We start from the raw sequence: 26,149 nt of genomic DNA, 5'->3' as shown, positions 1-26,149 counted from the left end.
CGTCCCAGCTGAGTCCCCTCTCCCACATTTACTGGAACATGCACTTGACCCTGATGTTGAGGGGGGTCAAGAAGTCAAGAGAGTCGAAGATACGTGCAGACGACTGCAGAACACTTCTCTTTGTGCTTTCCTTTTGCTTTAGAATGGTCAGTAGAAGCCTGAGGTCATACACAAAGTAATCTATTCCCGGTCTCCACACTCAACCTAAAACTTTGGGGACTACTCCTTGTGTTTCTAGCGCCAACAGGTGGTCAGTTGTCATACTCTCCTCCCATTTTGTTTTTAGTTCAGGAGAATTGGTCATCCATTTGCAGAGGTCCATGCCTGCAGTAGTCAGCATTCACTTTGCAGTTGTTGTCACAAGGTAAGCCTCTTCAACATCGCATGAACTTGCAATGACGTCATCTACATAGAGTGACTCTCTCAATGTCTCTACAACTGTAATGGCTGTTGGCGGTGGAAGAAGGTGAGGGAGGACCAATGCGCAGCGTGGTAAATGTCCATATTTTCAATAAAGTAATAGAACACTGAACAAAAACAACAAAGTGAATGAACGAAACCGAAACAGTTCTATCTGGTGCAGATACAAACAACAAACAGAAAACAATCACCCACGAAACACAGGTGGGAAAAGGCTACCTAAGAATGATTCTCAATCAGAGACAACTAACGACACCTGCCTCTGAGAACCATACCAGGCCAAATGCAAAACACAACATAGAAAAACAAACACAGACATCCCACCCAACTCACGCCGTGACCATACTAAAACAAAGACATAACAAATGAACTAAGATCAGAACGCGACAACAACTTCTGGTTGTTCTGTTTCATATTGTTTCAGGTGCGTCCTGATTGTAGCTGCGAGCAAGAATGGACTTGGGGAAGCTCCAAATTACCACTCTGTTCATCCTCAGCACGCACATTTCCTCTTCATTTTCTCCCCTTGGTGGGCCTGTGAGCCCAGGAATCTCACGGCATCTCTGTCTCTCTCTTCTAGGGATATCTGCAGGAAAGCCTTCTTGATGTCTGCCATGAATGCGATCTCATGTAGTCTAAACTTTATCAGAACAATGAGCCATGTTCAGGTTTGGTCCTGTGAGTAGACAGTCATTGAGGAATTGTACTGCATGGTGAGGTAAGTAGTATTTCACATTGTCTGCGCTTGATGCGTTGTCTTTTGGCACGTCCTCTGCCATATCCTGTTGTAAGTTGCCCTTTATTACTTAGTTGTATCTGCTGTGCAACGTCCCATCCTTCTTCAGTCTTCAGACCTTTAAACTGTTTCTTGGCGATTCTATAGTTGCCTTGGAGTTCTGGCATTTCTCATTTCCATGGCAACTCCACGTGTTATCGTCCATCTTTGAAGGTGGTTGCTCTCTCAAACCTCTGTAGAGCCTCATTTTCCTCTGGGTTCTGTGTTTTCTCACTTGTGATACCCAGAGACTCAAGCTCCCAGAATGCATGCAGTTGTTTGGAGACTGGACACTTTACATGGACACTGGTCCCTGCACCGACCATCCAAAGGTGCTCTCTAAAAGCAAACAGGATCTCTGTCAGTTGCTCCACTCAGCCTGATACTATCTGCCAGTAGTACTCTGTTCCTAAGGACAGAGAGTTCAGGATCATTGTTATCTTCTTGGAAAGTCTGCGAGCTGCAGTCCCTTTCTATTGAGCTCATGTTGAATCTGCTCACCAGGAGTTTCAATTGCCTCTATTTAAATTCTCTGCTGTTTGTCCCAGACATTCTCCAAGATTAATTTTACTGTTTTGCGTTGGGACGTTGCTGGAGCAGAGGAGCCAAACGTGTGAAGAGTTAATGCCTCTTGTCTGGTCGCTTCAGATGCTTCATAAGGGTTTTTATGTCCAAAGCTTCTCTAACTGCCTCCATCTAGTAAGCAACGAGCTATCTTCCTGCTCGATGGGCCTTCTACCCATGCCTTTGCCGTTTGTAGCAACACAGTGTTCTGTCCATCTGGTTTCATCTTCACTGAATAGGGAATAACTGAGGAAATAACAGCATCTGCAGAAACAGTAGGGGGTTGCACCTCATTCCTCTTACCGGTACCCACAGCAATGTGATGTCTGCTTCCACATGTTGCACATGACATGTCTTTGACTTTACAGAATTTTGCTATGTGTTTCTGTCCTAACCATACAAAACATCTTCCCATTTTCTTTAGTTTCTCTTTGCGTGCAGCACTATTGTGGTCTGAGCCTGTTTTCTGATTTGTGGTCTGCACTGTCACAGAATAGAACGTTTTGTTCCTTCTGGCTGGCTGTGTGCAGTGCCGCAGCAGATGGCATGTTGGGTCTTTTTGTTTTCATTTCTTTGGAGGAGCATGACTTGTTCCATGGTTTGCTCTCTTTCTGTTGGTTGCATGATCTTGTCATTTGTAGTGCTGTCTCCCTGCTCTGAACCTCCCTCTGTACGAAACTGACTATCTCAGACACTTTCCATTCATCATCTACTCCCCTCTGACGACTAATAGTCAAGAGCTATGTCCTCTGGAATCATATGCAGTAAGATTGGGCATAGTAGGCTTCCGTAGGTTTCTGGCACTTCACCCAGTGATTCCAAACTTCTAATCTGAATTTCACATTCATCATATAGCTGCCTCAATGCATTCATGTCAGAGGATTTCTTCACAGGATTGAGATTCAGCAGCTTTGACATGTGAGAACTAATCACAAGATCCTTCCTTTCAAATCTGTTAACATTATTTGAGGTCAGTGGCAGTAACCTTTGGATCACACTAGCACTGAGGCAACCAAAAATGTATTCGGCATATTGATTGACTTGAACATATAGTAAAACAATTCATCTAAAAAAACAGATTTACCCTCATTAGAAATACAACAAATACGGACATGTATTATAATCCACGTAAAAATTCACACGAGACACACTGTGGCCTGCATGTAGCTTAAATAGGCTACTTGAACTGACGCCCAGTGGAGCTGCAGTTTAAGTTATTGTATAGCCTACAAACGCCGCTTCCAGCTGGTCCTAGTGGCAATTTTAAATATTCAATATTTATTCAAATCCTCCTGCTGCAGGATTATTTTCCTCCTGCGACAAAATGGGTATTATTAAGATCTGACATCTGTACATGTAAGTCCAGTTCAGTATTCAGGAGATGAAGGATTGAACGGATTGAATAAAGGTTTGTACTCAGGAGACGAAGGTCTGTACTTCATAAGCATCATCACACTTATGTCATCCCACGGCCATTGAATCCGCTTCTCTCATCATTTTGTTTTGTGTGTTGCTACGCTTCACCGGTTGGTCCGTTCTCCACTGTGCATTCTAAAGCGCACGCAAATGTGTGCCAGTATTTCTGGGCACAGGAGGGCATTCTCCTGTCTTCTGTTTTGTTTGGAATTAGGCCTATGGGATGCTAATTAATGAATATGTTGTTGATACCGTTTATATGTTTAAAGAGTGTTTACCCAGCCTGCTTTAGACATGGTTATGTTTTCCGAAAGTGTTTTGCTTATATTTTAAATGCGAGTAATTAGATCCTTGCGATATTGTGGGCCATTTTGGAATGCTCTAAGGTGTTTACTTGGCCATGGGGGAGGTCAATATATAATGGTGTGACAAGTGTTTGATTTTGCCATTCACAGAATTGCACATGTAGAGGGAGGTCAGAGCCTAGTAGACTCCTAGTAGTGCCTAGTGAGTTATATAATGCCTGCTTAGTCCGAGTCCTTTCGTTTTGTTTCATTGCCTTTTTGAAAATGTTTCTTATTTTGTATTACTATCATTTAACTTTTCCTCCTGCTAATGTTGAACAGTGGGCGCCGACTGCATATTGTTGTAGAGAATTTGGGGACTCGAAACTCGGGCCCAGCGACTGTCAAACCAATTCCAAAAACACATTGTGTGAGTCCATCCCAGACACTGTAATCGCAGTTGTGTTAAGGTCGCTACATTACCTCCTTCCTTTGGGAGAGCATGCCCCCACACTCTATACCAAGCTGACGTGTACACGCCTATCCGATGGTCTCACAGGCGACATCTCACTTCTGACACTAATGTAGCAAATTCGGTGGGGGTAGTCCCGACCGGGTTACGAACCCGGGTCCGGCAACTGTCAAGCCAACACCTTAATTCGATACGCAAATATGTTAGAACCCCTTGATGGCATTGCTAGGTGTTGATTACATTTCACTGCAATATACTATATAGTGTTACTCTTTACTATGGTGAAGTTTGGTCTCATCGTCCTAAGGCTTCACGCTTCATTCTGTTTCTGCAGATCATCACATATTTGATGTGCGTTGCGATGGCTTTATTCAGTGGTTACAGGGGAGCATGCCTTTCAAGTGATCCGCTCCATAAAACTCCTTGAAGAGTGTGCCTCGTGAGCCCATGTAAACAGCTCGTCTAATAGAGAGTGTTCAATAATGCCGGCCTGAAAATGTCACAAAGTGAGACATCTAAAAGGCCTTTCCCCCCCCCATCAACTTCTATCAAATGCTGATTTTGTTTTCCCTAAATATAATTCATTCCAAGAACCTGCGTGCGAAAGCTGCTTGCATTCCTGTCTCCTTGACATGCTTTTGCGTGAGGTGCAGAATTAGTACCTTTGATCCGGTGTTTCAAGTAGACTTACTAATTCACTACACAATGCGAAACGGCTCGCCTCAAAGACAGTTTGGCCAAGGCATATTGCAGTCATTGCGTTTTTAGTTTCTCTTTTCTTCATTACGGGGAGATTGTGCTTGCAGTCCTTGAGAGATGAGATTTTAACAGCATGCTTTTAGGATGAGTTGAAGAACCCTGACAGAGAGCTGCAACTTTGAATAGACTGCAGTGTAGCCTAAACACTTAGCAGATTTGACTTTCAAGGGCCTAGGAAATGTTTTGAGTGGGAAATTCAGGGTCGTTGGAAACTAAATCAATATGTTTGCTGTATGGTAGTCGACCATTTATTTGGGGGTCTTGATGGGTCAGTGAGTATTGTATAGGCCTTTAGTTGGTGGGTGAGGGTATAAGGAAGAGGAAACACTGAGAAATGAATGGCTGAATGTGGTCTGTTATGATTGAATGTGGTGTGCTATTGATTGAAACTAGCTGTCTCCAAAAACACATTGTGTGAGTCCATCCCAGACGGACACAGTAATGACAATTTCGCACCATACTGGTAACAATATACACTTATGACCCAATTGTTCTCCATGCCGTTCATCTCCTAATTCTTGCCTTCTGTCTCTCCTCTTCCAGTGGCTGGTAGTGTGTTTGGGCGCCAAGGAGACTCGGGGTCAGAGGGTGATGATGAGACCCAGCTGAAGTTCTACACAGAGCAGCACAGAGGCCGCCGGCGCAGCAGAGGTGAGACTGGAGAAGTTGTGTGTGTGGTTGTGTGTGCGCGCATTGGTGAAGAACATGGGGATGTGCCAAACTTACTCCTCCTTAAGTGTCCCGCTTGTGTCACCTCACAAGCTAGCTTTTGAGGTGACGCGATCGGCTAAGACGCTTGAGGAGGGTGGTCACGTGTGTTTGTGAGGCAGAGGTCTCGAGTTTGCGCCAAGTAATGATCGAATTGGGAGGAAGTGGTACTCGCTAAGCAAGCAGCGTGTGTGTGCGTGTGTGCGTGTGTGCGTGTGTGTGTGCGTGTGTGCGTGTGTGTGTGTGTGTGTGTGTGTGTGTGTGTGTGTGTGTGTGTGTGTGTGTGTGTGTGTGTGTGTGTGTGTGTGTGTGTGTGTGTGTGTGTGTGTGTGTGTGTGTGTGTGTGTGTGTGTGTGTGTGTGTGTGTGTGTGCATGCGTGTGTGCATGCGTGTGAGCGTGCGTGCTTGCATGCGTGCGTCATTGTCCATATACAGTATGTGTGTGGAAAGAGGAAACTACGGCTAGAATTTAATCTAAGTGGATTTCAAGGGCAATTTCCCATTTTCGTCAATGTGATCTCTTAAGTGTGTTTACACAGAAGTTTGCTCTCAATAGACATGTGCCTGCTGACCTTCTCAGTACTGACTGCAAACTTTGTTGGGAAGCTTGATGATTTGAGAAATCCGGTATCAACTCCCTCCGCCCAGCCCTGGGACATGCTGCTATGCAAATTCGTCTTCCAAATTCAACTAGATTTCAACCCCCATTTGTTCATTCTCTATCACTGACAGAACCAAAGCTTCGATAGACTAGTGTGTGAATTGAAATTTCACTGAAGCAGCCAAAGCCGTTGAACGAGTAAAATCCTTCCAGCAGAGAATATTGAATGGGTGAAATCCTACCACCAGAGAATATTTCAGCATTGGGTCTACTGTAAAAACAACAACTTAGTTATGGAAAAAATAACAGTGTAACTGAAAATCCAACTCTGAAAATATGGCTTATGGCTACATTTACTGTTTTGACAGTGGTGGTGTTTTTAAAAAAAATGCAATGTAACTGTATGGGGAGCATGGGAGGGACTGAGCCGACTGAAGTAAGAATAGATATCTTTGGGTTTGTGAGTGGAGCTGGAAGCAGGGAAGACATTGGCATCCCCAGAGTGGTGTTAGAAGGCTTTATAGCACCATCATGACACTCAGCAGATACATGAGCTGAGGAAAATGGAGTCTGAATGATAAGCAAGCTGAATCAAATGCCTTAATGGATGCCATGATTTAGTCTGCATAACCAAACTGCCATTTGATAGTGTGTGTGTGTGTGTGTGTGTGTGTGTGTGTGTGTGTGTGTGTGTGTGTGTGTGTGTGTGTGTGTGTGTGTGTGTGTGTGTGTGTGTGTGTGTGTGTGTGTGTGTGTGTGTGTGTGTGTGTGTGTGTGTGTGTGTGTGTGTGTGTGTGTGTGTGTGTGTGTGTGTGTGGCCTTGGATGTCCTTGTGAATGTGCCTTTCTTGGATGTTTGTGAGCGCGTCCCTGTGCATTATTACATTCACGTTTGCATAATATGCATGTTTATTTGTGTTTTTGTGTTTATGATTGGGTATGTTATGTGGGTGTATTATTCCAGTAAGCTTATCTTAGCTGTTGGCTGTACTGCAGACTTCTCTATAAAAAGGACACTGTTAACATGCATTAGCTGGAGACCGTGGGCGCACAAGTGTGAAGGGTGCTAGTATGAGCCTGTGCTTGAGTGTGGTAGAAATTCAGATTGTGTGTACCAAATGTACTTGTGCTTTCAGTATTATGTTGTTTTGTTTGCAGTTGGCATGTGCTAGTGTGTTTGTCCTTATGCCGTTTTTGTGTGTGTGAATGAATGTGTATTTAAGTGTGTGAGTGTCCGTATATATGTGCCAACCTATCATCCCCTGTGTTGATGTGTGGTCGTGTGTGTGCATCTGTTAGTGTTATCTGTAGGCTTTTACAGTAATTGAGGGCCCCCTCACAGACCTAATCATTCCCGAGTGTTCACACAGATGGGATTAGTTGCTGGGGAGCTGTTGTCATAGACACCCACTGCTCCAGTCCAGCCAAAATGGCAGGGTCATTAGATAAATCCAGGTGATTGGAGTCTCTCTCTCTCTCTCACCCTCATTTATGTTTGTCCCCACCCACACACACACAGTGGGCTTTACTGTTCGTCCACCCAGGTGGTTGGAGTGTCTTGTCTGTTTATCAGTCGCAGTCTAAGAGCCTCGCAGGATCAGAAGTACGGAAATGCTCATTAGTGAAACATGTTTCCTATTTTTTTTTTTTAAAGCTCCATCACTTCCATATAGCAACCATTCCCACATTTGCTGGAAATAGCAGCTATTGGAATGTAACACCGGCACAGTATGAGCCATATGTGTACAGTTGGTTTCAGAACATGTGTGATTCCAGAGGTTCAAGTGAGGTATAGCTCAAGGTGAGATGCTTTGACTAGAAGGAAAAGTTAAGTTGTATCATTACACGTCATCCAGAAGCACATAGCAGGCTGTCCATTGACCCTCAATAACAGCTCTGCCCTCACCTTGGTGACTGGTAAGCTGGCACTTGATATGACACCTGCGTGCTGCTGTATGATGAATTCCACTCTATGGGAGATAATGAGCTCATTTCAGCTCTCTTTCTCCCCAATGTGGAGAGAAGCCCACAGACACCCTAAGGGCATCCAAAACAACCCATCTATAACTCTGTCAGAGACGATGGTGTCATTTATCAGCAACACTAGATGTTGTACTGGTGGAAAGAGGCTGGGCCTTCTTAACATCTTTTATCATGACGATTAATTGCCTCTGCTGGACTACAGCCCTTGTGCTGTTCATAAATCAGTTTAGAAAGAACCCTGGATGGTTCCGAGCTCACCACCAAAACTCCAATCAAAACACAACAACTCCCCCTACATCTACAGGAGCCAGAGGCTAACTGGAGTGTATGTGGTGTTTTTAGCTAGTTTGTTTTTCGTGAAAAGTGAATGTTTGGTGGTAAAAACAATGTGTTTGAAATGAAACTGTTTGACAGTTTTTGGACCACCAAAAGTGGTTTTGACATGGTGCTGATCAATTTAAGCCACATTTCAGATTAAATAGACATTTTCAGAAAATAGTTCATATTCCTGTTTATTCTTGTTTTTGAATCCATTTCTGTTTTGTGTCCTAACAGCTTAAGTCATCATTTGCATGCGTTTTCTCTGCACCTTCCCTGAGTTTTGATGTGAGACCTAACTCCTGTCTCCCCCTCCCTCAGGTGGTCCACACAGCCCGATGAACAAGGCCACTCTGACGTTGATCACCATCAGTACGTGTGTCCTGGCTGTGGTTTACGGCACGCAGCTCTCCTGCTCTCTCACCGTCAAGGTTACGCTCCACGTGCCCGAACACTTTGTTGCCGACGGTTAGTATCCCCCATAAACCTCCTCATCGAACTACTCTAACTACACTCTCTCTCTCTCTCTGGCAGAGACTCTCTCTCTCCCACAGTATACTGTAGTATTTGCAGTTAACTATAGTATAAATAATGTAGTAAAATAACTAGTGCATAGTATAGTGTATAGTAAATACTTTAGTGTTTTTGCATAATGTTGTGTACTGTGGTATTTACTGTAGTGTTTTTGCTGACATTACTGTAGTATTTAAAATTTTATTGGTTTTATTATGTTTGACATATAAGTTGAGTCTTTCTCCTTGAGGTAACCTACTGGAGAAATACTAAAAGAGAAAATGTTCTACATGTACATAGGACTGGGTTCTGAAAGGATTGTTCAGCACTTCTGCTCTTTTCTATAACCTGTAGAGAACACATTATATGGTCTATACTTGGCATGTAGGTTTCTCACTAATGGGTGACACAAATTGGGATATAGGGGAGGGGAATGGGCAGGGTATATGCAAATTACATGCTGTAGTATTTACTATCGTTAACAGGTGTAATGTTTTTGCGGACTAGTGTTTTTGCAGACATGACTAGTATTTACTATAGTATTCTACAGTATACTACAACATTCTATAGTAAGTACTACACATAATTGAGAGATACTACATTAATCCTTGTTAATTAGGCTGGAATAAACAATACAGTCATAATTGCTATGCATTTCTATGGATCACTGTTAGATAAACATGCACACACTGTCAAAACTGCATCAGGGGACAAGCCACATGCATCCTGACAGAATAGTCCAATGTAATAGATAATTACTCCAGTTTCCAGAGTATTTACACTTCCATCCTGACTGAGAGATTTTCGGACATGGGAGGTCCATGGGTATAGGTCTGGAGTTGGCAAGATACCAGGACTCCCCATTCCTCGCCGTAAGCTAAAAGGCCAGGGGAGAGAGGGGGAGGGATGGATGGAAGGAGGAGAGTGATTATGAAGAGCCCAAGCAATTTAATTAGCCACTCGCTTATCTTCTAAAGCTTTGCGACCAACACATCAGCAGAACAGAACAGGTAGTCTGGTCACCGATGCCTCAGTCCCCCAGACTAAGGTTGATATTATTTCGGTGAAGTGCTGTCCTGGCCTTAACCAGGAGAGCACAATTTTTTTTAGCTCTTGGTGGACGCTGGGAGCATTTGTAGTTAAGACAGCACACGCACAGCCACCATTTAAATGGCAGCAAATGGGGGCAGAAATATCCCTCATCATCTGCCCGTGGCAGACTGGTGGTAACTCAGTCAGATTGGGGGATATTATCAGGCAGCTGAGTGGGCTCAGGAGTGTAAATACCCAACGAATGCAGAGCGGAGACCCCACCAACAGATATAAGCGGGGGTTGGTTTCAATCTTTTTTAGATTTTCTGGGTTGATATGATGTGGAAACAATGTTGATTCAACCAGTTTTTGCAGAGTGGGTTGTGACTTTCTCTTTTGCTCCTCCCCCTCTCTCTCTCTCTCTCTCTCTCTCTCTCTCTCTCTCTCTCTCTCTCTGTCTCTCTCTGTCTCTCTGTCTCTCTCTGTCTCTCTCTCTCTCTGTCTCTCTCTGTCTCTCTCTCTCTCTCTCTCTCTCTCTCTCTCTCTCTCTCTCTCTCTCTCTCTCTCTCTCTCTCACACTCACTTTCTCCTGTCTTGAGAATGCAAACAGACACATGAACACACTACATACATGCATAGTGCTAGTTATTTGAATCTATATCCTTGAAGACGGTAGAAATATAATATCTTCACTGCTCCCCCTGGAGAAAATAATCAATAGCATCAATTAAGAATAATCCGTTTAGTGATTGGAGTTTAACGATTGTGGTAGGAATGGCACGGCTGAATAGTAAATCAGGGATTGAATCACTCAGCACCCTATTACACTGTTCCCTGGGCTGACTGTTGAACCCATAGAATTAGGAATTAGAATACTAGAATGGACATGAATATTTTAGGTTGGCAATCATTCTAATACACAATTTCTGATATATCACATGCCTTTGTTTTATTTTCCTGCATAAGTAAAACAGCATTATGCCTCTTCTGCCATTCATTCCAATTAGACTGGTTTGGATTTTTTTCCCCTGACCAATATGGCTGCCATTTTCACCCCATTCTGGGAATTTGAGGGTTTATGACATAGCCCCTATAGTAATTTAATAGGATCTCTATGGGTGAACCACTGACTGGCCTATCACTTCACATCACCTGAGTTCAAAGTGGAAGTGGCATCAATACCTGCTAATTGTGCTGTAGATAATATTTTTATTGAACTGTATTCTCATAATATTGATATTTTATAAGGTGTTCATTATTTTCACATTTTAACTAATGAGTCATTGAACATGTTTGAATATCCAGTTCTATGTCCTATCGAGCTCGTAAGAAGAGAATAGCCAGGTTGTTAGCAATAGAAAGATCTTCACTCCAATAAACATGGATATGTTACACTGAGCGTTGAATGATGGATGATCCTGTAGTACTTCAAACTACATCAGTATGATCTGCTGAGAGAAATGTGATGAGTAAAAGTGTGTTCTGTTCTCTTTTGGTTCCAGGAAGTAGTTTTGTGGTGAGCATGGGCAGTTTCCTGGATGTGTCTAACTGGCTGAACCCTGCCAAGCTGATCCTATATTACCAGACCAACTCCTCCACCCAGTGGGTCAGAGATTACTGTGGCCAGAGGACCACCGAGCCCTGTGAACAGCTGTGTGACCCAGAGACGGGTTAGTGACACAGACACACACACACACACATGTGCATACAGCCAGAGGCACACACACACACTTGTTATTTTATCCTCATGGGGACCTAAAATGTATTTCTATTCAGTCCTATTTTCCCTAAACCTATCCTTGATCCTAACCCCTAATCCTAAACCTAATGCCTAACCCTAAACCTAACCCCTAAACAAAACCATAATTGTTACCCTAATTGTAACCCTAAACCTAAACCCTAAGCATAAAATAGCCTTTGTCCTCATGGGGACATGGGACATTTTCCTTGTCTTACCATCCTTGTGGGGAAATTTGGGGATTTCAGGTCCCCACGAGAATAGAAAAACACACACACACACACACACACACACACACACACACACACACACACACACACACACACACACACACACACACACACACACACACACACACACACACACACACACACACACACACACACACACACACACACACACACACACACACACACACACACACACACACACACACACATCTGGCTGAGGTTTAGCCGCTGATGGGATCTCTACGGCAAATACGTTTATTTGCTCTTGACCTTCAGTGCTAATCTCAGGCTCTGGGTCTCATTCAACCCCTGCCAGCCCCGGTTAGGAGTCAAACAGATAAGAGTGGCCAATGTCACAGAGTACTGTGTGGAGAATATTACCCTCCTCTCCCCACCACATCCTCTCAATGTGCTTTTGGCACAGCACTGGGCTCAGAGTGCTGACATTTAGACTTGCTGTCTGATAGCTTTGATACTTCCCTATCGCAGGCCCCTTTCTTTTCACACCAATACTGACGTCTATAAGGAGCCACCTGAGACCCTAAAAGGTGTTGTCTGATGTGAATTATTAGGAGTGATGATGAATTAGCGCTTTGGCTAAGCTAAGTAAACAGTAAATGTTAGCATCATAAAAGGGAAGGAGAGGCACGGGTTTCTGCTGCATTTGCGTGAACCCTGGAACTCTGCTGAAACCTATAGAATAGGGCTCTCTGATGCTGTATCAGGGATATCAGGGAAATATTTGGGGGGTCTAGGAGGGCAAGTGGTCTCTTGAAAGATGGCAGGGTCTCAAGAATGATTATGATAGTTTGAGGCTAGATGGGAATGGGGATGTCATTATGGTAGGCTGAAGTTCCTGTTTGATTATAGGGCCAATCGTTTTTCCTGGCATCAGGAGAAACAGGGCCTTAGTATATACTTGACTATTACTTGACTATAAATATAACTCGGTTATTAACTATATATCTGGCTCCATATGAACACGTGCCTTTCAACTTTACGGTCCGTTGTGTGTTTAAACTCTTTGACATCTCCACCGTCCAAACGATCACTTGCCATGTTTCAATGGATAACACACATTTTGCATAACCACTCCATCACTCACGCTCGCAGGCAGTCACACATGGGCCAGACGCCTGGCCAACTTTAGTGGGATTTTAATTTGAACAATGGCTCTCCCTTATTAAATCAGTAAACATGGGCCACTATAGTCCAACCTAATGGCTCATGCTCTGGTATTTATGGGCTTTAATCACCATGGCCAACAAAGAGGTAGAAGACTCCTTGCTAATGACCATTAGACTCAATGGGTTGGAGCGCTATCAAAGTCCTATCCCTCGCTACTTAGAGTCATGGTACAGAATCAACGATTCACCAGATGTGTTGATTCGCTCCTCAATTTTTATTTTTCAATTACCCCCACTTAATGACTGGTGTGCATTGAAGGGCGGTTTTCATGCAAATGTGAAGTGTCACTTTAGTTTTTAATCGGGTTCTCACAGAGTAAGCAGAAAGAGGCTTTGCTTTGCCCAAGAAACTCAGCCGTGAGAGAAATAATCTCGCAGGGGTGGAGAACCATCACTGTGTGTTATAATCATCAATCTGGATTCTTTGTCTCATAAAGGGAGTTGTCTGATATGAAAGTCAAGAGGAGAACTAACCGGACACGTAAAGGGGCTATAATGGGACGTTTGTAACAGTTTCTGTCAACACCTGTTCAATCAGGGGTCAGCATATAGGATATTGTTGTTTGAACCATAAGTAAAACATATTGTTCTGTTCCACACAGTTGTTTATTTGAACCCACAAGAAATACACAACACAAAAACAGTTTAGCACTAAGTTTTCATTTGGCTTCTCCTCAAATGAATGATTTGATGTAGACCCAGTCCCAAAAAGCTACAGACAACACAGTGAAAGCACAGATGGCAGAACGTGTCTGGTCCCCTGGGTGGGATACTTCCCCCTGTCCTACTGTAGTGGAGCCAGTCTAAGTTTATTAACATGGATTACATGCTGTAATGTATGTGCAATTTATATCACCCCAGACAAGGGCATGTTGAGGGCTGATGCATAATGGAATACAGTAGGAGGCCACTCAACACATCACACATTATCTACTACTGATGGACTTGGCACGGGCAGCATTCTCTGTCTGTGTCATGGTGAGGAAGGTAAATCATACAGTACCTAGACAACTATTCTGCTAAATTGGGAAACATCGATGTATTTGAAAGGTAAGCTATTTTAGACAATACAGCTATTACTTTTTCAGAGAATCCTAAGTACTGTTTATAATGTTCTTGGCGGGCTCTTTCCTTGTGCTGTTGCTAATAATGTGAGTATGCCATGTTAGCTTAGACATTCAACCTACCAAAATTAGCATGCTTCTCAGCAGATCTATTTGTCTGCTCTATGTCCTATACATTTTTCAAGGCTATGTTTTCAGTATATGGACTGTTATACGGCACGTATCATTCTCCCTACCCCCTTCTCTCTCTCTCTCTTTCTCTCTCTCTTTCTCTCTCCAAATTAAAAAGATTGTTTGAGTCAGTAATTGGCAACAAATGTACTGTGTCTCTTTGGAGGCTTCTCTTCTCAGACAGGGAAATTAAAGTCATTCCTCAAATGAGCACATTCTCATGTTTTCATCTGTGTCTTCCAGCACACAAGTGGACCCAGTAGAGAGGAGATGGAGACACACTATCTTTGTGCTGTTTTCTTCTCAGTGGGTCTTTGTTCTGTTTGCCTAGAGCCCATATGGTGTTTTGTGTTTCTGTGAAAAGCGTGATTGTGGTACAGCGAATGAAAGGGAGAAAATGGAGATGGGAAAACGAGCAGGGCTGTTTCGACATAATTGAAATGATAGCTTTCAGCGAGCTAGCCCTCTTTTCTTTACACTAGCAGCTGATCATGTGTGAGAGAACTCTTAGAGGAATATACACTGAGTATACCAAACATTAAAAACACCTTCCTAATATTGAGTTCACACTTTTTACCCTCAGAAAATCCTCAATTCGTCGGGGCATGTACTCTACAAAGTGTTGAAAGCGTTCCACAGGGATGCTGGCCAATGTTGAATCCAGTGCTTCCCACATTTGTGTCAAGTTGGCTGGAAGTCCTTTGGGTGGTGGATCATTCTTGATCATTCATTTGGGAAACTGTTGAGCGTGAAAAACCCAGCAGCATTGCAGTTCTTGGCACAAACCGGTAAACCTGGCACCTACTATCATACCCTGTTCAAAGGCACTTAAATATTTTCTTTCCCAATGGCACACATACACAATCCATGTCATAATTGTCTCAATGCTTAAAACTCCTTCTTTAACCTGTCTCCTACCTTCATCTACACTGATTGAAGTGGATTTAACATGTGACATCAATAAGGGATCATAGCTTTCACCTGGATACTCCTGGTCAGTCTATGTCATGGTAAGAGCAGGTGTTCTGAATGTTCAGAATACTGAAGTACAGCTTTGTTGAAGTGATGTACATGTATATTTAACTGTCTTGTAGTTACTGAATGAGAGAATGTATTTTAGGGGTAGATTTGTGAGATTTTGTGAGACTTTGCTTTTGATATGGTCCTCCTCTGTCACTAGAATTGCTTATATTGTTGAGCTTTTTCTCTCTTAATTCATAAAGCTGAATCAATTTGCATTCATATCTATGCAGTGATGCTTTGGTAAACAATATGAGCGGTTTATCTATAGAAGCAGTGTTTATTTTTATTACAAATCAGCTGCTTCCAAAATATGCTCCAGATGATGCGTGAATGGACCAGTTGTTATGTGGGTTTACTAGCAGATCATGTCTCTTCAACGTTTCCGAGCTAAACACCTGCCTTTATCCATCCACCCCTCCTTCCAAAACTTCAACATGCACACTACACAGGTCCCCTAAACCCTAGCCCCGACATCATCTGTGCTCACTCATTCAAACTTGCCTTTACTGGCTCACAATAAGGCCTGGGAAACAATCGGTGCAATGTGCAGTTTTGTAAACGAACCACTGCTGGAGAATGAGGAGCGTCTGATAAAGCTGTCATTGAAAAAAAGGCGGCGGCAAGGGGGATCTAAATTCATTTCCTGGCCCTGTGAACTTGCCTCTGCACCGAATGAAAGTCAAATGCCTGAGAAGGAGATAAAGCCCAAAGACTTTCAAGAAAGCAAACACGCGCCACCTGATAACACATCTATTATGAAAATTCCACGCAAAGGCATTATCTGAGGCGGTGGTCCTGAACGCGCCTCAAAGTGATGAGGCTTCAATAGAACCCCGATAGCAGAGAGGGACGTTCTTTTGGAGATGCTGTATTAATGACAGATGAGATTTTAGTTCCCCCCTCCTTTTAACATAGCGATGTGTAAGTCTAAAGTTGTTGTTGGGGAATCAGAATTGAGTGGGAGAATGTATCAGATCAATCAACAAACAATTACATTCCTTTCAAAATACTTGATTTACCCAACAAAGGGTGCAAGTTGTAAGTACAAGCACACTCCTATACTCCTATAAGAACACACATTTCACTTTACATCCCCTCTGTGTTGTATCACCAGTTGGCCAGCTGCACTCATTTTACTCAGCTACCTCAAACACTGTCTCTGTGTCACTCCACCGTCCCTTAATGCCACCCAGTCTCCCATTACCACACCATTGTGTCATCCTGGTTTGATAAACAATCTCCTGGCCTCTTCCTCCCTGCCTTAACTATCATCCTCATCTCATGTGAGGTGTCACAGTTGAAGTCATTGGCTGAATGACATGGCTCCACTGGCCCTGTGTATACGGATGTCTCCTTCTGCCTCAGTGGCGTGTGAATGGGTTTGGTCCGGGGCCAGCTCAATCACACACACGCACAGGCACCTGGACACACACAAAGGCATACACGCACCCACCCACACGCTCAAACACACAAACACACACACACTCTAGATAAATCCCTCCGGCTTATCAGTAATGCCACACCACCTGCTCCTCCAGCCATCGGCCACATTAGCACATCTCAGCAAGGGGAGGATACATGTGAAATAGCATCACCTCTCTCGTTCAGGATTTCATGAAAGCCACAAGCCCAACCTCCCTTCATTTTCTCCACCAACAAATATTCAGAGATTCCTACCACAACTAATAGGTGGTGAAATGAATAGGTCGTTTTGGAACGATCTGGCTTTATCAGCCCTTTTTATCCAGTCCACCACCCCACCCTCCCAATAGCTGATGTTGAGGATCTCCTCAAGGTCCAGACACAGAATGTCTTCCCCCCTGGAATGGTTGTAACGGTGGAAATATGCATTGGGACAGCGATATCTCTTCCCTGTGTCCATGCTGTGAACCTTGAAATGTGAAAATGGTCCACATGGCCTGTGCAAGATAGGGAAAGCGTTCTAATGAAACGTGTCATTAGTCACTTCAGGTTGGCTGCAGGGAAAGAGAAGGAGGGAGATGATCAGTTACTGGTCTCCAAATTTAGTCAGCTGGTGATTGTCAGGCAAATAACTGACGATTTCACAGTAATTGACCGTTAATTAACAAACACATTTAGCATCTCCTGGATTACACAGGCCATTTTAAAAAGTCTAAAAGTCTACACCATCACAATAAATCCATGATTTATTTTAGACTGGTCTAAAGAGGCATGATATGAAGAAAAGGTAGTGTATTTCAGAAGAAAATAGTAGCATTCTCTGAGTCCTGATGTTTGGTACTGATGTGGCTATGCCAAATGGCTGTAGGCTACACTAGTTCCTTTAGCCTACAGAATCTGCTTAGTATTCAATGGCATTATTTTGTATTATTTTATAGTATGAAGAATACAATTGAACAAAGCTGAACAAAATATAAGTATTTTCTCCACAATTTGACAAGCACTTGATAATGCACCCTAAAAATAAAATCCATGCTTTTTGCGGCCCGGAGTGCTGCGTTGTGCCCTCCTCCCTGAGTGTGCTGCTCAGTTCAAAGCGTCTCTCACTCACATGGTTCTCCCTCACGTGATCGGGTCTTTCTCACAGGCTTCAAGTCAGAAACATCTGGGACGCAACTGCGCGTGTCATTATACAATTCCGAGGTGCATATTGAAGATATTGGAAGAGCTGTCAACATTTACTTTTCGTCAGCCAACAAGATGAGTAGGCCTAACGAACAGCAGAAGCACTATCCTATGTCAATCTACTATCCCCCATAGTACAAAAGTCAACCTATTCTATTCTGTGATAGATACCAAATTAATAGCATCAACAACAATAAAAGTATGCAATGTGGCTGACCCAACAGATCAGAATATTTAGCTTAAAATGTTGATAAACTTTTAGGATATTTCTTCACATTATAAGCACAGCAATGTGCACATGGTAGTAAGTGTGAATGTTCCATTAGCGGAAAACACCATTATCAAAAGTGACCACAAATGCGATTTATGCATTTAATGCTTTTATTATAAGTGTTTTTATGGTGAAAATGATCTTCCCCAAACTTGAAACTCACACGCTGCTTCTGTTTACCACTTAGGCTCTACACTCCTTCTAAAGCGGATTCATGTGCTTCATTTGAAGAAGTTATTTGGACACTTTAGTTGTGATACAAACCTTATTAAAACATATAGGCCTATGGGCTAGGCTACACGAGGTGTGTGACTATGATTTTCTTTTAAGTTGCAAAAAAAGGGCATTGTTTCTTATGCTAGGCATCATTCACAAATCATAATATATAATTCACAGGTGATAGGTTAGAATTGTCACCCATCAGACTATTCTTGATTTAATCTGGTCTTTACATACACTAAATAATATGTGTGACATTTGTTTTGATTTATAATGGACCATTATCATGCGCCTGTATCGAAACAGGAGCTGAGGAAAAAACTAATTTAATCTGTGCACTTAAATAGCGAATGGAGGACGCTATTCCCCATGGTTTATGTTCATGCCAGCCAGGTAGGCTATACTCCTAAGTAAAGATAAGCAATGTGTTTAATATTAGGAAAGTAGAGAAATAAATATAGTAGGCAAAGCCTATATAAAGCTGAAGGGATGGTCTTCTTTTTTAATAGAGGCCATCACTCAGTTGCATAGCCTATAGAAATATTGCGCAACATGAGCTCATGGGCACTCATGAAGTGTTTGATTCGATTTTCAAATGCGTTTGCATTGATGTCAGAGTGATTAGAGGGACAATAGAGTGCTGAGTACCAGCCAGTTAGCAGGTTTGGTAGACTATTAATGACCATCAGCGGTATCAGAGCTTGAAGAAGCCTAATTACCGTGACTAAATGGTCACGTGAAATTTAACTGACTTCATGACTCATGACCCCTGGTGTGGCGGTAATATGGTTACCGCAACAGCCCTAGTCTCCAGTTAACGCTCACTCTACTGTTTTTCAGTTTGGCTTTCATTTAGAAAACAAGAAATGCGCTGATGAGGGATTCTGGTTGCCAAAAGCATTTATGAAAGAGTTTGTTGGGAAGATTTTAGAGATGAGATGAGCGAGTGAGAAATGCATGTGCATGTGTGTGAGAGAAAGAAGGCGAGACATAGCGATAGATCCAGAAAGAGAAAGAGAGAGAGGAAGATGCAGGAGAGAAGTACAAGTTAGCATTGGCTTGCGACACAGAGACATAACAATGTTATTCACAAGTTCATCTGACTCTGGGGAAGTCCTGAAGTATCCCTTTAAATAAGGGTACAAAATAATATTGAAGTGATTTCCTGACCTTTTCAATGATCTCTTTTAGATAAAAAAAAAAAAAAAAAAAAAAAAAAAAAAAAAAAAAAAAGCCATTTAGCAGACGCTTTTATCCAAAGCGACTTACAGTCATGTGTGCATACATTCTACGTATGGGTGGTCCCGGGGATTGAACCCACTACCCTGGCGTTACAAGCGCCATGCTCTACCAACTGAGCTACAGAACAGACACTTTAAAACATACTTTGTCAAAATTCAATGTTTCATCATCTAATACAATTTTTTTTATACCTACAGGGGTCTTAAAATGTACAATCAAATAGCTAAATTATCCTTGGTATTATCAACTTTAAAATATTCCATATGTCAGCTTAGTAGAAACCCAGCCTCGGTACTTTAGACTCTATAATTGCCTTACATTTGTGAAATTCCTGAAGTAATTGCTCTGAATTATCATCCCTCAACATATTACCTTTTTTTGACAACAACATTTAGTTTTGTTTTGCCATTTTTTGTTGGGGTGGTTACAGGTACAATATTCATATTCGTTTTTTAAAAATCCTCATTAAAAGCTTCTGACAAAAGAAGGATGAAATGTTCCTTTATGAGCAAAGGAAGCTCTCACCTCCGACATCAAGGCCTTTCAGTTTGCCATTCAGCAGGTAGCTAGCAACACAAGAAATTGGTGCACATTCTCACATCATTAAGGCAGTAGCTGTTCCCTGCTAGCCAAGGTGCTTGTGCCTGAATCCGTTATGTCCCCGGCTCATAAACTCACTTAATGAATTATTAAGAACTTGGTGATAAAATGTGAATGGTTTTTCATGACTCCTGCTAATATATTTATTTCAGTGTTATAACCCCATGAGGGACCATGGGCCAGTCAACAGGAGGGTTATTCTGTGCAATGCTATTGTTATGGCCGACTTTTACCGCCAATGACAATGCATTTTTATAGGTTTTTCACGCTAGTGGCGCATATGGAGCTATGCACAACTGTGTACAAATCTCCATAATCGTAGTTTGACCATATGAAATCATTTACTGGCTAACAAAACTCCTTCCTCCAGCCAAAACGCTACGCCATGCCCACAGACGTTCCCTCTCCGCAGTGAGTTTGGATCTGAGTCCCTCCCGAAGATTTCTAGAATGGAAATCCATTCTAGAGCGTCTGATTGGTCTCAGAATCCGATGGGTTGGGCCAGAGCCAGAACACATGTGGGTAAAGCGCCGTTTTTGAAATTTGGAATTGAATTAGTACACACATATGTGAAATATATGTACATATGTGAAATAGGACAGCTATAAGCACCCACCAAATTATTATTATATAGATACTGAGAAAGAACTGTTTTTTAATTTTGTTTATTGTGTTTTTCACTCTGACTACCATTTGAATATTATCAAATTATATCAAATTATATTTGTCACATGTGCCGATTACAACAGGTGTAGGTAGACCTTACCGTGAAATGCTTACTTACAAGTTCAAGAAATAGTTCAGAAAATATTTACCAAAAAAACTTTAATGAGGTTAATGAAAAAATGAGTAGTGAACATCCCATATACATTTCAACAAGTAAGAGGTGAGGATGAGAATATCAAAAGTAGGAAGGTATTCTCCCTGAGAAAGAATTGTCTGCAGTTAGATAAACAACGTGATCATCATTTTCCTGTCAGTCAGTAAGACTCAAGTGCCCCCAGCGGAGGTCATTTGACAACAGACATTTGTTACCCACTCCCCCAATTCAAATGGTCACATAGGTCCATAGCAAAACACTGTATAGTTCTGTAACAACAGAGTGACATTCAGGAACAAAATGTTCAGCGGTAGACTGGGGCTTTGGTGGATGAGAGGCAGCCTGAACCATAGTGCAGTGATAATGCCTGGATAATGCCTGGATAATGCCTGGATAATGCCTGTATTAGTCCCTCACTCCGCAACTCAAGATGTTCCATAGGCCCATAGAAAACGACTTATTTCTGTAACATCAGAGGAGTGTTGAGAAATGCAATGTTCTGCAGTAAGACTCAGGGCTGGGTTGGGATGAGAGGCAATGTAAACCACAGAGCAGTGATAATGCCTGCATGGCAGAAGACACAGAGGGCGCTTTCCCCTCATTCAGTGTTTGTTTTTTACATCTTAAAAAAAAACGTTTTATGAATCTGCCGCCTCAAATCTACTGAGAGATCATAAATCAGCTCCCTGAGGCCTGGGTAGAACAGGCCTGGCGCTTTCCCCCTGCTATGATTATGTATGGATTAAAAACACGTGAAATGAAAGATGCATCATGTGCCATACTGTACCACCCCCCCCCCCTCCACCTTGGATGATGCTTTCATCCGAGCAGAGGTGAGAGGGAAAAAGATACAATGATTATCAAAAGCCGCGTTTTACTCTTCTCAATTTTTGTTGACTTTTGCATTCATTCTTTATTTTTTTTAGTTGTTTTGTAGATACAGTATGTGCAGATTCATAATTCACTTTGCTTTACACCTTTGCTGTTTTAGCGAAGTGTCCTTGCACTGTTTGTGTTGTGCTATGGAACACTACCTTTTCAGAGCACCACCCCCTTATCCTTGGCATCTATCTTTTCAAAGGCACTGTTGCCACTATGCTTTTGTCATACAGTAGTCTACCATGAAAGCTATGAATTGAATGTTTGCTTTCTGCCATTGAAAATGTTGCGTGTCCAAAGTGAAACTGAATGTTGGTTTTAGTTGATAGAGGGATGGGGTCAAGAGGAAAAAGCCTGGCCATTTCAAGTATACATCACACCAAGACGTACCACGGTCATATGTTATATTGTTGTGATGGTACTTCCTACCGATATATCTACAATTTCATAGGAGTTGCTTACAAAATAGAAGGAGAATACTATATGATGGCCCCTGTGTATGTGTGGTGCATCGTAGAGGTAAATACATGCTTTTTCCTCAGAGAATACATCTGATGGGCGTCATTAAGAGAGGACTGGGTGTGAAGTACATGTAGCTAGATGCCAGGTGAGAGAGAGTTCAGGAATGGGTGGTGGTAGAGATGGAGTCAGGGAGAGAACATGAAGGTTTGTTGTAGAGGAGGGTTGTTAAAGATGGAGGGAGTGAAGTAGAGAGTAACTAGATAAGTGTATTAGATGTGTGCAGGGTTGTGGTTAGAGTGCTGTTGGAGGTTAGAGCTTGTTACAGCAATGGTTTGGAAAGTTGTTCTTGTTGATGGGGGATGGAGAGAGTACTGTGAGTCAAGAGTGGAGAGGTTTGATTACATTTTTCTTTTAAATTTGCCCCAATTTTCTCCCCAATTTTGTGATATCCAATTGGTAGTGGCAGATTGTCCCATCGTTGCAAATCCTGTATGGACTCGGGAGAGGCGAAGGTCGAGAGCCATGCATCCTCTGAAACACGACCCTGCCAAGCTGCACTTCTCACTTAAATCGGAAGCCAGATGCACCAATGTGTCGGAGGAAACACAGTCCAACTGGTGACTGTGTCAGAGTGCATGCGCCTGGCCTGCCACAGGAGTCGCTAGATCGCGATGGGACAAGGACATCCCGGCCTGCCATACCCTCCCCTAACCCGGACTGTGCTGGGCAAATTGTGCACATCCTCATAGGTCTCCCGGTCGCGGCCGGCTGCGACACAGCCCGGGATCGAACCCGGACCTGTAGTGACACCTCAAGCACTGTGATGCAGTGCCTTAGACCGCTGGCCACTAGGAAGCCCCACAGTGTTTTTTTAACCCAGAGTGTTTGGGGTTAAATGTTCATGGTCAGACAGTGTCTAGAATAAAGAGAATGTGAAATTTATAAGACACCATGGGTGGATCAGAACATGCCAGGGGTAGAGAAGGGGGTGAGTGTTGAAGTTGTAGGGAGGCGTATTTACTCCAATTTAGAGTTCCAGCATGTCTGAGGTGGAGATTGAGGTGAGGCTTGCTATTGTTAGAGAAGAGGCGGGAGATTGGTGTTGAGCAGTTGCTGCCAAACTAAGTCCAATGCCAACTGATTAACTGATTATTGCCTAATTATGGATGAGCTGGGAGGCCCTGGAAGACACACGGGATAATTTATTCGGCTGCGGGAGGAATTCATATATCTGTCACTTTGTTCCCCCTCCATCCTGCAGGTGAATGCAGCTGTCATGAGGGCTATTCCACTGACCCGGTGCATAAACATCTCTGTGTTCGCAGTGACTGGGGACGCAACGAAGGGTGAGTCCTGCCGGCTCTGCCCTGCACACTCACTGTCACCTCACTGATGAGACAAGAGGAGAAGAAAGGCAGAGTGAGAGGGGGCGGGAGAGAGCGAAAGGGAAATGGATAGGGAGGGAGGGATAGGGGGAGAGAAGGGAGGGAGAGTGATAGAGAGGGTAAGATGGGGAGAGAGATAGAAACAGAGAGAAAGGGAGAGGGAGATGAGACATTCATCACCTTGCCTTGTGCCCAGTCAAGTGTAAGCTCTCTTCCTGACTCAGACTCTGCATGCTGATTAACTCGACTGGCCCAACAGCTGGGCCAATAAAACGGCAGCCTCCTCTAGCTATGCAAATCCCCCATCATCATGATGAACTCGGTCCCCACCCACCAATCACAGATCCAATCCCATTTCGCCAATTCAAGAGTAAAGGAGGATCATCTTTGGTATTTAAAGCCAGAGTTAATTGTATAACATGACCTTGCATAATTATGTTGTACTGAGCAGAAACCTGTACTGTATATCAACTCACTTACTTATTAATCTATTCATTTTGTTATATGGTGTATTAAAATTTTCCTGCCTCTGATTTTTCCTCTGCAATTTAGCTTATTTTGATCGTGCATGAATGTATAAGAAGAGTGTGTTTATACATGTGCATTGTTCAGTGTATACATACAATGGTCCTCTCTCCCCAGTCCCTGGCCCTACACTAACCTGGAGAAGGGTTATGACCTCGTCACAGGGGAGCAAACGCCAGAAAAGATATTCAGGTGAGGAGACATGTTAATCCAAGCGCCCTCGTCTGAGAGCATAGCTGGTGGTCTGCCAAAATAATGTCTTTCAAATCAACTACTTTGAAGTCTGGGGAAACTGGAACGTTGTGTACACTACCAGCCACTTCCACGCACTATAGGATCTGGGACTGTGTGATTGTCACCTCCATAAACCCCCTCTGCTTCTGCTCTGAACACAATAGCACACACACAATAGTGTATGACCGATAGTACACAATAATACATACGCACGCACACACGCACGCACGCACGCACGCACGCACGCACGCACACACACACACACACACACACACACACACACACACACACACACACACACACACACACACACACACACACACACAGAGAATGCGGGCCTGTGAAGAAATAGCCAGAGGGTATGTCATGGACAGGGCTTTTAAGTACTCTTAGTGCCAGTCTTTGTCACCGGGCCTTTCTTGACAGGGACAATAGCACACACACAATAGTGTATGACCGATAGTACACAATAATACATACGCACGCACGCACGCACGCACGCACGCACGCACGCACGCACACACACACACACACACACACACACACACACACACACACACACACACACACACACACACACACACACACACACAGAGAATGCGGGCCTGTGAAGAAATAGCCAGAGGGTATGTCATGGACAGGGCTTTTAAGTACTCTTAGTGCCAGTCTTTGTCACCGGGCCTTTCTTGACAGGGACATTCTCTGTGACATTTTCCTGAGGAGTGCTAATGCTCCGTACAGTTGGATGTGGCTGTGCCAGTCAATAGAATCTTTCAAGGGCTTCTAACCCATGCCTTTGGCAAATTAATGGTTTTCTTCAAAAGACCCCCTTTCTGGGGTATGTTGTAATTGGGGAGGTCATGAAATTGGGAAGGGGTGTCAGAGTTTAACCTCCCAAAATAAGAATAGACTAGGTGATGTAAGAGTGAACCAGTAAATAATATGAAATGGGGCTGTAGGTTTTTATGGCACCGCAGAATAATCTGAAATCCTATGATGAATTTGTCGCTCGGAGCCTCTACCTTGCAGTTGAGAGAGATAATTATATTTCAAATATTGCCTTTCTGTCGCTCTTGTCAGAATCACTACAGATCTTTTCTCAGCTTTTCATGAATAAGCTGTTTTCCCTGGCATAATCAAATGCCTGGTGTGGAAGTTTATAGGGAAAAAAACCCTGAGAATATCTCATATTTATTTTTCTTAACCGAACTGTCATCACCCTCTGATTCTCTCCTGTATTCACACACATGCATATGTACGTGCATCCACACACACACACACACAATTGTACCCCCCACACACACACCTTTGATAAAGCCTCCAGGTGTGTGTGATGGATGGGGAGAAGAGCAGGGGCCGATCAATGGGCTCTATAGTGAGAGGACGGAGTGAGCGGGATACTGGCTGTCAGTGTCTTATTTATGAGTGGACGTGGCCATTGATCAGGTCTGATTCATTGTGTTCCTGTCTATATCCCAGGTCAGGGCCGGTCGCACTCTGCCCACTGCTCTGAGCACCTCTTTAAATGACTACTGACAAAGAGCTTATAAAATGAGATATTGGCTGAAGTCTCCATAACATAACGCAGCATTGGCAATGGCTTAACGTCAGTCACAAGGCCATGACAGCCAGCCTAAGCCACGTTGTG

At 43.1% G+C, this 26,149-nt stretch overlaps 1 protein-coding gene across 1 annotated transcript in view; it reads left to right on the top strand.

Moving 5' to 3' along the window:
• Nucleotides 1-26,149, top strand: part of LOC124018162 (astrotactin-2-like) — a gene marked incomplete at both ends in the record, with an annotated part of 228,345 nt that overhangs the window by 67,584 nt on the left and 134,612 nt on the right. Inside the window, 5 exons of the mRNA XM_046333427.1 lie at nucleotides 5,234-5,341; nucleotides 8,621-8,767; nucleotides 11,347-11,514; nucleotides 23,619-23,703; nucleotides 24,385-24,459. Of these exons, the coding sequence (XP_046189383.1) occupies nucleotides 5,234-5,341; nucleotides 8,621-8,767; nucleotides 11,347-11,514; nucleotides 23,619-23,703; nucleotides 24,385-24,459 (583 nt within the window). The remainder of the gene's footprint in view (nucleotides 1-5,233; nucleotides 5,342-8,620; nucleotides 8,768-11,346; nucleotides 11,515-23,618; nucleotides 23,704-24,384; nucleotides 24,460-26,149) is intronic.

The sequence above is a fragment of the Oncorhynchus gorbuscha genome, unplaced genomic scaffold (assembly GCF_021184085.1).
Source record: "Oncorhynchus gorbuscha isolate QuinsamMale2020 ecotype Even-year unplaced genomic scaffold, OgorEven_v1.0 Un_scaffold_41:::fragment_2:::debris, whole genome shotgun sequence".
Taxonomy (NCBI): domain Eukaryota; kingdom Metazoa; phylum Chordata; class Actinopteri; order Salmoniformes; family Salmonidae; genus Oncorhynchus; species Oncorhynchus gorbuscha.
Note: the sequence above shows the minus strand (reverse complement) of the source record. Positions and strands in the feature narration are given on the sequence as shown.